We start from the raw sequence: 11,637 nt of genomic DNA on the forward strand, positions 1-11,637 counted from the left end.
ATTGGCATCTCAGTGTTTTTAATATTCATTTAAAGTAATTAATTAATTATTACCTTTTGGTATTAAGTTTCTATGAGGACAATGCAAGCCTAAATTTATGATGCATGAATGGTAATGATGTCACATGCACTACATCACATTTTGACTTGAAATCAATTACCTTCTTTTTTGTTTCAGATACATTTTTATACGCGTGTTCGTTTGATTAGCATTTTTTTTTCTCGACGCGCGGCGGAATTTCTTTAAGAAACTTGTATCATTGAGATTTTCTAAACGAGGAACGAGGAGGTGTGCTATTTCGTCGACATCGTGCGCGACGTCATTCGCACGAGACGGGCGCTAAACTGCCTCTCGTGTTTCTCGTGCTAACTAGTAATAAACGCATATTCACACGAAACCTCGACGTATCGCGACATTTATATGCATAATTCTCGAGATCACATGCGAAAATCCGTGATACAGCTTGCCTGCATAATGCACGATCTCGCACAAGAGAGAGACCTTAAGGATATCTCGTCGCAATGTTATTTGCACTTTTAATTTCGAAGAAAAAAAAAACGCTGAATTTCTCGAGTATAATTTTTAACATCGCAAAATTCTCCCATATTTTCGACTTTCAAATTCGATTTATAAATTAAATTATAATATTAAAATATAAATATGACTCCAATGAATAAATCAATAAAATGTAAAACGCATGTGCAAGCCTCTGCAGTTTTTGATGCATGCGTAAAAAAATCAAACCAACAATTAAACTTCTTGGTGTATCCAATATATTAAGTAAGAGATATACAAACGTTTCGATCCTTCATTCGGATCCTCTTCAATACATTCAACAAATATATATGATGATAGAATGTGAATAGACTATAATCTCTCCTCTCGATAGTCTTTCAATATCGAAACAGTCAAATGATGAGACAACGATCAAAATAACGTAAAAAGAGTAGTAAAAAGAGAGATTATGTCTTTCAAAGTGATATGTAAAGATTTGTAATTTAACAATAATAGGTCTGTTCATGTTGCATAAAATCTCCAAAAATTGTTTACATTTAAAAGAAGATAAATATATATTCGTATATCGAAGCGAGAGAAAGCGAAGATGCTAAGTGCAAAAAGTACAATCAACACAAACAGATCTCATGTAACTTTTTCTCTAAGACGGAAATCTAAAAAATGAAAAATTTCAGTAATAAAAATTTTCACGTTTTTATACATTTCTATCTTAAGGAAATAATTACATAATTGCTATCTTGGATATTGACTTGAAATGTCAGTGTTTATGCTTAAATTATTACCTTTTAGAGAAGGAACGAAACTGATAGTTGACAATAATACCAGTACTGTCTAAAATTTAATTGTCAGCGATGTCCACGCACACTGCATTTCTTTTTCTCATTGATGATAAAAATATATAACCGGTGTTCACGCTTATTTTTCTAAATTTCTAAATAATTTTCTAATGTGCACGAACGTCGATATCAAGTCCCACAATTACAAATTTTGGATAGCATTGGGTATAATTTGCAGTTTCGTATACATGCAGAGTCATTAATATTTTAACATATGAATTTATGCGCATACCGAGAACTTATTATAATTCTTGAGGTGGAAATACAAAAGTGAGCGAATTTACTCAAATATTTATACCTTCATCGGTCAACACGGTCGATACTTAGTGAATTTGCTTACTTCTGTAATTTTTACCTTTTTTTCAAGAACTATATATATAATAAATTCCCAATATATTATATATACGTTTTCCATAGACGCTTTAATAAGCGACTTATAGGTCGTGACATAAAAAAAATAAAAATATCATAAAGTAGTAAAATGTAAATAATGAACGGCCAATTATAATAGAGAACTTAATCCAAAATTTGGATATGCATATCGCTAATGTCTTAATTGCTTAAAACTTTTTGTGTGCCATGATTCTAAATGTTGAAATATTAACGACTCTGTGTAGGCATACAAATATATGTATACGTCTAATTAGCTTTTTTTTTCCCCCCTTTCTCTGTATTTTTTTCGCTGTATGTATTGTGTCGATCGCGCGTAGAGAAATGAGCCACAAAGAATTAACAAACGAAGATGATAAAACAAATGGAAGACGAATGTACATGGCACAGGTCGCGAAAAAAACATTAGGAGCATGTTCGCAGTTTCCTTATGAGGTAAATTTCTTGTGAAACGAAATAGCAAACCCACATTAGACATAGAGAAACCCCACGTGCAGCGCGTGACTCGTTAAATACTGATGTTTCTAGCGCGTGATAAAATTGCAAATCAAGTCTCTGAAGATGAATGCTAGACATTGTGAGTATCGCAGAGACAGATAATCTTTTATGACAGATATTCATCATTTTATAATGTCACACGGCACTATCTTTAAATTTATCGAAGGCAAAAAAAAAATTTTTAACAAGTAGAGAGAGTAGATTAAAAATTCGGGATTACCAAGAATTTATATTCTTAATCCAAAATATTGTAACTTAGATGATAATCTGTAAATTTGAATTTTTATAAAATTACGGATTGTTTTGCAAAATATTTTTAGTAAAATTTATGTTATTAAAATTATAATGTTACTGTAAAATTTTTCTTCCTTCTTTTTACCCTTGCTTTAGACTTCATTTAGACGTTATCATAAAAGTTCATCAGCTTTCGTAATTATATATGATAATTATTAAATTATCGGTGTTAGTAAATTTTATCACGTAAATTATATATTTTTTTATTATAAAAAAAATATAAAAGGCTTAGTTTCTCTCATACATTCAACGTGAACGTATAATCTGATACAATTAAAAAAAAAAAAGAGGTATATCGCGTCATCTATGTGCGTTTTTTAGTAATATCACTAGATATTCCTCTTCTGCATGCAAGAAATTAAATGTCCCTAAAAAATTCTTAAGTTATCAACACAGTTGTTTCGATCTGCTACTGAGTGTCATGTGTACTCTCGTTATTTTTGCAATATTGTGAATTTCACGATAATTTAACCATTCGCCATTGTTAAAATGAATATCCAAATATGTTAGTGAGGACGATTTGAGGCAACAAAAAAGATAAAAATAACGTACGTCAACGCGCTAATATATGGTAAATAACTTTTACTGACACGTGTATGTTTATCTTGGATTCGAGTTTACACTTTGTTTCGAAATGAGTTTTTTTTTTACATTTTTGTAAGTGCCCCGGAAATTTGGAATTGCTAGTGAATAATAATGTTTATGCATTATGTCATTATGCACTTATTATCTGAAGATAGTATAATGTATTTCTACTGTATTTGATACTAAAACTTTTTAAGTTAATAGTGTACAGAATGAATTGCAAAAAAATGCCGAATAGAGTAAAGTTTCTCATGTTCTGCATGTATACATAAAACTACAAATTACTTAAAAAATTATATATCAAAAGTTGTATATCATTATGTCGCTACGCATGTATCTTCTGAAGATAACGTAATGTGTTTCAATTATATTTCACATACCAAAACTATAATTTAATAAATGCAATAGGTCTGTTTTCTGCAGTCAAACTAGTGTTTATTTTTGGAACTTCAAATGAAAGGTACATATTTGATATCTGGCGAAAGCGAAAGGAAGAAAATTCTATATAGTATAGTCTTAACAGAATTTAAAAAACTGACTTAATAATACTATACTTTTGATAATATATAATTTTTTAAACTGTAATTTTTTTATGCTTACACGTGCAGCAGCATAAAAACTGTATCATTTTTGGATTATTCAATCTACATATTAATATACTCAATAATATGCAATTTTATATATTATTCCCATATATGACAGGATATTAATATTTTTGTACAGGTATAAAAGGTAAATAAAACAATGGCATATTCTGATCAGAATCACGAGATACCTAAAGGTATCAGAGCAAGACAGAATGGACACTATGAGATTCCAGGAGAAAAAACTGCAACCAAGACAGGCTTAGATATATTATATACATCTCGGATAGACCGCGGTATAATTGAGGAAGACGTAGAAAGAAAGATAACGTCACTGAAACAATTACTGGAGAAAGATCTAAGGGCTGCCGATTTAAAATGGTCCCTTTTTGTAGCAGCATCCAACACTTACCGTTACGACAGTTGTTTAAAACCGTTTCCACCTATGTATATCAAGAACGAGTGCAAGGATATCGAAGCATTGGTATTATCCTTAATATTTTTAAAATAGTATATAATATTTATCTGATATATCCCTTTCTCTACAGAGAAGAGTCATAGAGTCAGTCCCTCCTTTGCCCGTGATATGCAAAGAACTCGGTGAGACAGATGTCTACCAAAATTACGGTGAAATAATAGAGCTATTATATTGGGTACTGTTACGATTAAGAGATCCATACATCAAAAGTATACAGAAAGAATGCGTAAGTATATATATCACAATTTCCAAAATTTCAAAAATCAAAAGGATACACCACAGTATGGTATAAAATTTTAGATAAATATTTATATTACAGTACAGTTCCATACTGAGGAAAGTGCCATTGGAAGTGCCGGTTGCAGCACCAAATCTTATATTTCAAATAGCAAATGCGAAACAATCTACATCAGAAGAGAAATGGAAGTCAAATGCTAAAGGTCATTCGACATTTTATGCGTATCACGGCAGCCGTTTGGAAAATTTCCATTCCATCGTACATTATGGTTTACAACAAAACATGTGCAAAGTGCAGTAAATTTATATTAAATTAAATTGGAATTATTTTTGTTATTTTATATTTTTTTTTGTACTACTAAAATTACACAAAATTAAACTTTCTTATTGCCATAAAGTTATAAAAAATTAGCATAAACTTAATTTTGTTATTTCAGAGATCAGAGTTTGGCAAAGGAATATATTTTTCAAGTGAATTAGGAGTGAGCTTACCGTACAGTCCTGTGGGTTATGGTTGGGGAGGTAGTCTTCTTGGAAGCGAGATAAGCTGTATAGCTCTCTGTGAGCTTATTAATCATCCTGATATAAAGAGAGGAGATTCGAGTAAGCGCACAATGTATCTACGAGAGTGATAATAGTTTATAGTATATCAAGGTTTAAAAAGAAAGTTTCTGCAATAGTTTTATGTTTCAGGAGATAACTCACAAAATACATTGAGTGATTCAGTTGGTGGAAGAATACCAGACAAGTACTTTGTAGTGACAAATAGCGACTTAGTAAGGATGCGCTATTTGCTCGTTTATACTCAAGATCTCCATACAACTAGGTAAGTTAGACATAATATTATATAAGCATTAACTAAGCTTTACGTTGCCACACAATCATTGCTATAAAAATCTTACTACTTTAGTAGTGATAGTACGGGATTGCTGGCATGGTTCAAGCAACACAAATTACTGACATTTGTGCTCGGCTACGTCGTGCTGTTAGCCTCAGTTGGACTAACACAGAACAAACAAGTAGAGAAATACTATAGGTTATTTATTCAGAAAGCAGGATTTGAATAAAAGAAGGATAAGAATATAAATTTATACAATTTGATTGCTCTAAGTTGAAGTCTTGATATGAAAGAAAAAAGGTTACAAATGCCACATTTTCATGAAATTAGACTGTATGTGCCAAGATTAATATCATCTAAAAGCAAGTAAAAAGCTGCAAATGCTTTAAAATTATATAAAAGAAAAAATCTTTTAATAGCATTTCTGTGATTTGCATTTTTGGCATTTATAGCCTTTTTACCTTACTACCGACTTATCAAGTCTTCGATTATATTGAACTCATTCAAACAATTCATATGTGTGAAAAATATCATCTTTTATATACATTTTTTAAATATACATGTGATAATTAAATAAATATTTTTTATGCTAAAGATGTATATATACGAACATACTGTTTTATACAAAATGTTTTTATTTCCATAACTTTTAGTATCGTGAGAGTATGATAGGAAAATTCTCAGTGACCAAATAATCATCTTCAAACACAACGATAAGGTTTACTTCAAATTCTGGAAAAATATTAAATTACAACTCTATAATTCACATTTTTGTTTCAATGCATAACCTGCAATATTCTTACCAACTTTGAAGTTGCTTGTGCTTAAAGTGGGGCATGTAAATAATCTTGGAAATATCATGTAGATTGGTATAGCAAGATTTGTGCAAGCATTGCCCTCCCCGATTTGTATATTTTGTATCTCCGTCGCTGTAAAAATACAATCTTGTCAATCTTGATCTGTTACCGCAGTTATTGCAATGTATCCATTTTTACACGGATCCAATCGCATAATTATTTTTTTACCATCTCTAGAGTATCCTTCTGCACATCCACAAGTTTCCACCCTCACTAATTGTAATTCTATAGATTTTATAACAGCCTCACACTGTTCGATCACTACCTGTATATACAAATAATAGATAAAAGTACAATATTCTGATATTAATAAATTGAAAAAAGTCACATACTTCTCCTGTCAGAGGTTCAGAGAGTTTGCAATACAAAGAGTCTAATCTTCCCGAAATGCAAAATCTTGGTACATTAGGCCTGTCCCGAGTATTTTGCAGAGACTCCGGCATTATTTTGAAGAATACAATCTTACTATGATCCTTCTCCACTTTAGCACTTGCTTTATCCTCTACTATAAATTCCAATGACTTGCTGACATCTTTTGCAAGGAAGCTTCTTTTTATATCACAGCGTATCAAGTATTGTATATTCACAAAAACACCATGATACGTTTCGTAAAGAGATTTGTTTCCTCTTGGCTTTAATGGCAATTCGAATGGTATTTCCGTCTTACCACTGGGAATTTTTCCAGATGGAGCAACATCTAGCGTATATTGTACTAATTGTATCGGCTGAAAATAATTATGATTTATGCAATAAAAAGTTAGTCTCTGCTATATTTACATTAAGAGAAAAATAAAAATTAAATTTAAAAAAAAGTAATTCAGCAGTTTCCTTGTATCAATATTTATATATACATCAAAGTACTTACTTTAACGGAATTATAAAATGCTTCGAAAATACCGACGTTCTTGGAGCTAAGCTGCAAATTCACCGAACCTTCCATGGTGAGAAATATACCATCGTGCTTCACGTCTGAGTTAGTTTTTAACTGTATCAGGCCAGCAACTACCTCCTGCAATATATAACCTCAATTTTCATTTCAAATATCCACAATTTAACAAGAAAATAAAAGAACCAACCCCTTCGTGATATATTTTACTCGCGCGTTTCAATTTTATGTCTATATTGATAGACATTTTGCGGATAATCCCTTTTTTTGACACTTGTCAAAGAGTACCGAAGGTATCAGCTCATCTGTTACGAGAAAATACACGCCAAGTGATTAATCACTATATATTAATTCCATATATTTTATTTCATATGTTCAATGCAAAAAAGAAGATAAATAATCACTGCTGAATTACGTATGTACACGAGCTTTGACAATTTCGGAAAGCATCAGATCGATACGAATCGTCACTTACGATCAGCTGTTCGTAGACAAGCTGATAGGTTATGAGGGTGTGAGAGTGACAACTATGCGAATCGAGACGTCTGTCTCGCTTTGTAAATAATTAATATAATATTGTAATTAATGTACCGTAATTAATGTAATGTACACAGTAATTATATAATGTAATTTATATATAATATTATTATATCTATACAGTAAACTGTTTCTGTATACAGGATCTCATTCATCACCGGTCGATCTACTTTTTGAATAAAACTCAAACGGTTGAAGATCGTGATTTTTCGTAATACGCCTGAATAATTTGCACGCGTTCTTTCACCGTATACTTTTCCATGATTAATTTCCCATCTGTCTAGATGACGTGAAGTTTGTCTATGTGAAGTTTGAGATAATCGTTTGACGTTTTAAAAATAGCGCGAAATTCAAATCGACCGGTGATGAATGGAACACCCTGTATTTACTCCGACCATGGATTGTTCGGGGCATGCTCACGCACTGTAAGCTTCATTCTATAAATTATATTTATAGATTCCTTCTGTAAATTATAATGAAGCTTATACAGCATGTGAGCACCAGAATCGAAATATACAATATTTGATTGATTCTGGACAAGTTATTGGCATCACAAATGTTACACTCTCAAGAAAAGTATCGAATTGAGTAAATATATGAACTGTTTCCACGCTATTGATGATCTTTATGAACAGTTCGATATACAGATCGATATACGAAACCGATATTTATATAGATCGTAAAAAATAATTACACTTGCAACAACTTTTAAGTACCCATACGGAATTCTTGTAGGGAGGACTTGTGGTCTAAAATATATCATAAATTACAAAATATAACTACTATCATTTTCAGCTGTAGAATGACGGTAGAACTGATTAAAAAATAAGACAAATTGAAAATATTTGGATATATACCACATCCAAAGATATATACGATAATCTTTCGAAAAGCAAAGATAAAAAGTGAAATGATTATAAAGTAATATTAATAATAATTTCTCCTCTACATATAGTAAAAGATAATTATATTAATGCTTCTTTTTGTTTCTTTTTTTCACGCGTTTTAATACTCTAATAAAGTATAGCTCAAATGCGTCTGCTTTCTCGCGTCTCTACATTTTTTGATCGTTTTTGTTGCAGAAAACCGTCACTTCATTCTTTGACAACTTTCGAGCTGCTTATTAGACTTTTACGAGCAAATTTTTAAAGTATCAAAGGGAATTTTATTCCTCCGAGATGACTCGACCAATGAAGGAGGGACAGGTTGGGTAAGCTTATATAGACGCGGCGCGGCGGAGCTATAATCCTTGCTGCGCAGGCGCGCATTTGCTTTATTCTGCGCCGGCTTCCTGCATTAACAAATTCAAATCGGGGAAGTCGTTACTTACACGAGAGTTGAAACAGACTTGACCTCCTGTAGCGACTTACTTCTGAAAGGAAGAGACGGAGATTTGTGTCTGCAACGGAAACAAGGGCTTCTGCGCGATTGTGACTGACTATGGCGACAAGAAATCGGACCGCTATCACGGTGAGCACGAGATTATAATTTGCAAGCGCGGAAAAATCCGCGTGTTGATAATGGACAGGTATCAACGGTCCAGCAGTTGTCCTAACGCCTGACATCTTTAAATACCCCCTCGCATGCTTAAATGCCATCCCAATTATGACCTCGGGTTTCATTATTTTCAATATCAGTAATCTCTTAATTTCATTCCAATAATTTTGGATCTTACGAAAACTCCCCAAGCGGATAATTTTTGTTGAAATAAATTTAGAAAAATAATAACGTGGGAAGTTTCTCCCTTGTGTGTCAATGTTATAAAATTTTTACGTATGAAATAGAAGGCGTTTACGCATAATATTAGCGTCATATTAGCATTCGACGACGTATAAATTGTTTATAAATTAATTAGAGATATTAGCCATTCAGTACAAAGGGACTATTGGAGGGGGACTATCCAAGGGGCTAAAGACATCCCCATGTTCTGAAGATGTTCTCAGAATGTTTCTAGAATAAAGTATGCTGTATGGGTAATATTTTTATTTAATTTATAAACATTATGTAAATGTAAGAATTACATGTAGCTTGAATTTGCACCATTGTTCCATAACTATTGAACTGCTCCATATGCTGCTTCATATGATATCAAGAGGAAAAATTTTAATAAGAATATATATCACTTTTTCTATTTATACAGTAATTAACAATAACATAACTGTAACATAATTTTGTTACACACACACACACACACACAAACAATATAACTATTATATTGTTGAGTAGGAAATTATAACTGACAGTATATAATTGTTAAAGATAGAATATCATTCTTTTAAATTTTACCTTTAAAATTTTGTTTTCTACATGTGTTTCAGAACCATACAAACCAGGAAAATATCAAAAGTATAAAACCTTCGGTGGTTGTTGTACCATCAAGAGGAAAAAGAGCCGTACTAGGTGAAATAAGTAACAGGGTTAACACGTTGAGGGGTGTCGAGCCCATTGATAGGGTTAGTTTATTACAAAGGAAGAAAGTGCCAATATCGAAACGGCAAGCTTTAAAGCCAAATGTAAATCCACCTGAAAAGCCAAACGTAAATCCATCTGAAAAGCCAAATGTAAATCCATCTGAAAAGCCAAACGTAAATCCATCTGAAAAGCCACCAGTGCAAATCGTAAAACCAATTGTAAAAACAATATCATCTTCCAATGTAAATATTGCTTGCAATGTAGTCAATGTACCAGCTGCTCTTATTAGTCAAAAGAGAGAAGAGAGAAATTCGTTTTCAACGGATTTATTAAAATTTGAAGATATTGACGAGCAAGACAAGAATAATCCTATTCTAGTTTCTCTCTATACTAATGACATACATGAATATTTAAGGACGTTAGAGATTAAATTTACTATTAAGAAGGGATATCTAGCGGGCCAGGAAGTCACTCCTAAGATGAGATGCGTATTGATAGATTGGTTGGTAGAAGTGCATCAACAATTTAGATTGATGCAAGAGACATTGTATCTCACCATCGCAATTATCGATCGCTTCTTACAAGTAAGACAAATATAATATAATATGTCGCAATAAAAGTAAATATCTTTTAATGTTATAAAGAAATTATATGCATACATTTAAATGATTATGTGTATATTTTGTTCTTACAGTTGTTTCGATCTATAGATAGGAAGAAATTACAGCTAGTAGGTGTAACAGCTATGTTTATCGCTAGCAAGTATGAAGAAATGTACTCGCCAGATATAAGTGATTTTGTATATATCACGGACAAAGCATATTCAAAGATAGATATATTGAATATGGAAATGCTTATTGTGAAAACTTTGGACTATTCGCTCGGGCGACCATTACCGCTGCATTTTCTTCGAAGATATAGCAAAGCTGGAAAGGTATGATATGTATATAAATATACGAAAATTTTTATCTTTATTGTTCCATTTATGTTATTTGTAATTAGCACTGTAATTTTATATAAATAAAGTCTAAATGATTTTTAAGGCGCTCCCTATACATCACACGATGGCTAAATATTTTCTTGAGGAAAGCTTGGTTTATTATGAAATGTGTCATTATCCACCAAGTCTCATCGCTGCAGCTGCGATATACCTAGCATTTTTGTAAGTAACTAAATCATCTTATGCTATAAATTTCTTAAGTCTTCGATTAATAGATAATGTTTGTTCATTAGAATTATCGGTAATGATGAAGAAGACGAAGGCAAGATTATTTGGTCAGACACTCTTGCATACTATAGTACTTACTCCAAGGACGATGTGTTACCTGCAGTACACGATATAGCTGCCATAATAACCAATGCAGAAAACAGTAAATATCAAGCTGTGAGGAAGAAGTACGTTCATGTGAAACACATGAAAATTAGTATTCGACCAGAACTTAAGTCGCCAATTATGCTTTCCATTGCAGGAAAAAGCAATAAGTCATAAATTTGTAATAAAACAATAGAATTTGTGAACTCGCTATTTCGAGATATTTTCAATAAGATGTTTGTTACATTATACGTCATATCGATGAATGACTATGGACATTATAGTTCTTGGAAAATTACATCGAAAAATAAATTAAGATAAATAGAATTTTTATCATAAAGTGATGAATGTTGTATGAGTTGGACATAGCATGTACA

General features: G+C 31.9%; 2 protein-coding genes across 4 annotated transcripts; one reads left to right on the forward strand and one right to left on the reverse strand.

The window, feature by feature from the left end:
- Positions 1-2,095: 2,095 nt before the first annotated feature.
- On the forward strand, positions 2,096-11,452 carry LOC108755972. The gene is made up of 11 exons (XM_018499474.1): positions 2,096-2,319; positions 3,843-4,187; positions 4,252-4,407; positions 4,501-4,710; positions 4,856-5,021; positions 5,112-5,244; positions 5,329-5,383; positions 9,855-10,532; positions 10,643-10,882; positions 10,992-11,110; positions 11,182-11,452. Exons 2-11 carry the CDS (start codon positions 3,864-3,866, stop codon positions 11,435-11,437), a joined length of 2,337 nt encoding a protein of 778 aa, XP_018354976.1. The 5' UTR covers positions 2,096-2,319; positions 3,843-3,863; the 3' UTR covers positions 11,438-11,452.
- On the reverse strand, positions 5,840-7,714 carry LOC108755971 (Down syndrome critical region protein 3 homolog). Of its 3 annotated transcripts, none has more exons than XM_018499472.1 (8): positions 7,658-7,714; positions 7,475-7,552; positions 7,190-7,304; positions 6,979-7,122; positions 6,446-6,838; positions 6,282-6,378; positions 6,060-6,185; positions 5,840-5,988 (listed from the first exon to the last, which is right to left on the reverse strand). In XM_018499472.1, the coding sequence occupies exons 3-8, from the start codon at positions 7,244-7,246 to the stop codon at positions 5,906-5,908; spliced, it is 900 nt and encodes a 299-aa protein (XP_018354974.1). In that variant the 5' UTR covers positions 7,247-7,304; positions 7,475-7,552; positions 7,658-7,714; the 3' UTR covers positions 5,840-5,905. The 3 variants fall into 3 exon arrangements, with proteins under 3 accessions (XP_018354974.1, XP_018354973.1, XP_018354975.1); XM_018499471.1 differs by having other exon boundaries at positions 7,404-7,552; XM_018499473.1 differs by lacking the exons at positions 7,475-7,552; positions 7,658-7,714 and having other exon boundaries at positions 7,190-7,396.
- Positions 11,453-11,637: the final 185 nt, after the last annotated feature.

Source organism: Trachymyrmex septentrionalis, unplaced genomic scaffold (genome assembly GCF_001594115.1).
Source record: "Trachymyrmex septentrionalis isolate Tsep2-gDNA-1 unplaced genomic scaffold, Tsep1.0 scaffold9, whole genome shotgun sequence".
NCBI lineage: Eukaryota > Metazoa > Arthropoda > Insecta > Hymenoptera > Formicidae > Trachymyrmex > Trachymyrmex septentrionalis.

Excerpts from the sequence above, each read along its gene's own strand:
- LOC108755972 (XM_018499474.1), top strand. The coding sequence starts at position 3,864 with ATGGCATATTCTGATCAGAATCACGAGATACCTAAAGGTATCAGAGCA. Across the intron at positions 5,245-5,328 it reads CAAGATCTCCATACAACTAG|TAGTGATAGTACGGGATTGC; the intron begins GTAAGTTAGACA and ends TTACTACTTTAG. Across the intron at positions 11,111-11,181 it reads GCGATATACCTAGCATTTTT|AATTATCGGTAATGATGAAG; the intron begins GTAAGTAACTAA and ends TTTGTTCATTAG.
- LOC108755971 (XM_018499472.1), bottom strand. The coding sequence starts at position 7,246 with ATGTCTATCAATATAGACATAAAATTGAAACGCGCGAGTAAAATATAT. Across the intron at positions 7,123-7,189 it reads GTAAAATATATCACGAAGGG|GAGGTAGTTGCTGGCCTGAT; the intron begins GTTGGTTCTTTT and ends TATATATTGCAG. Across the intron at positions 6,839-6,978 it reads CATTTTATAATTCCGTTAAA|CCGATACAATTAGTACAATA; the intron begins GTAAGTACTTTG and ends AATTATTTTCAG.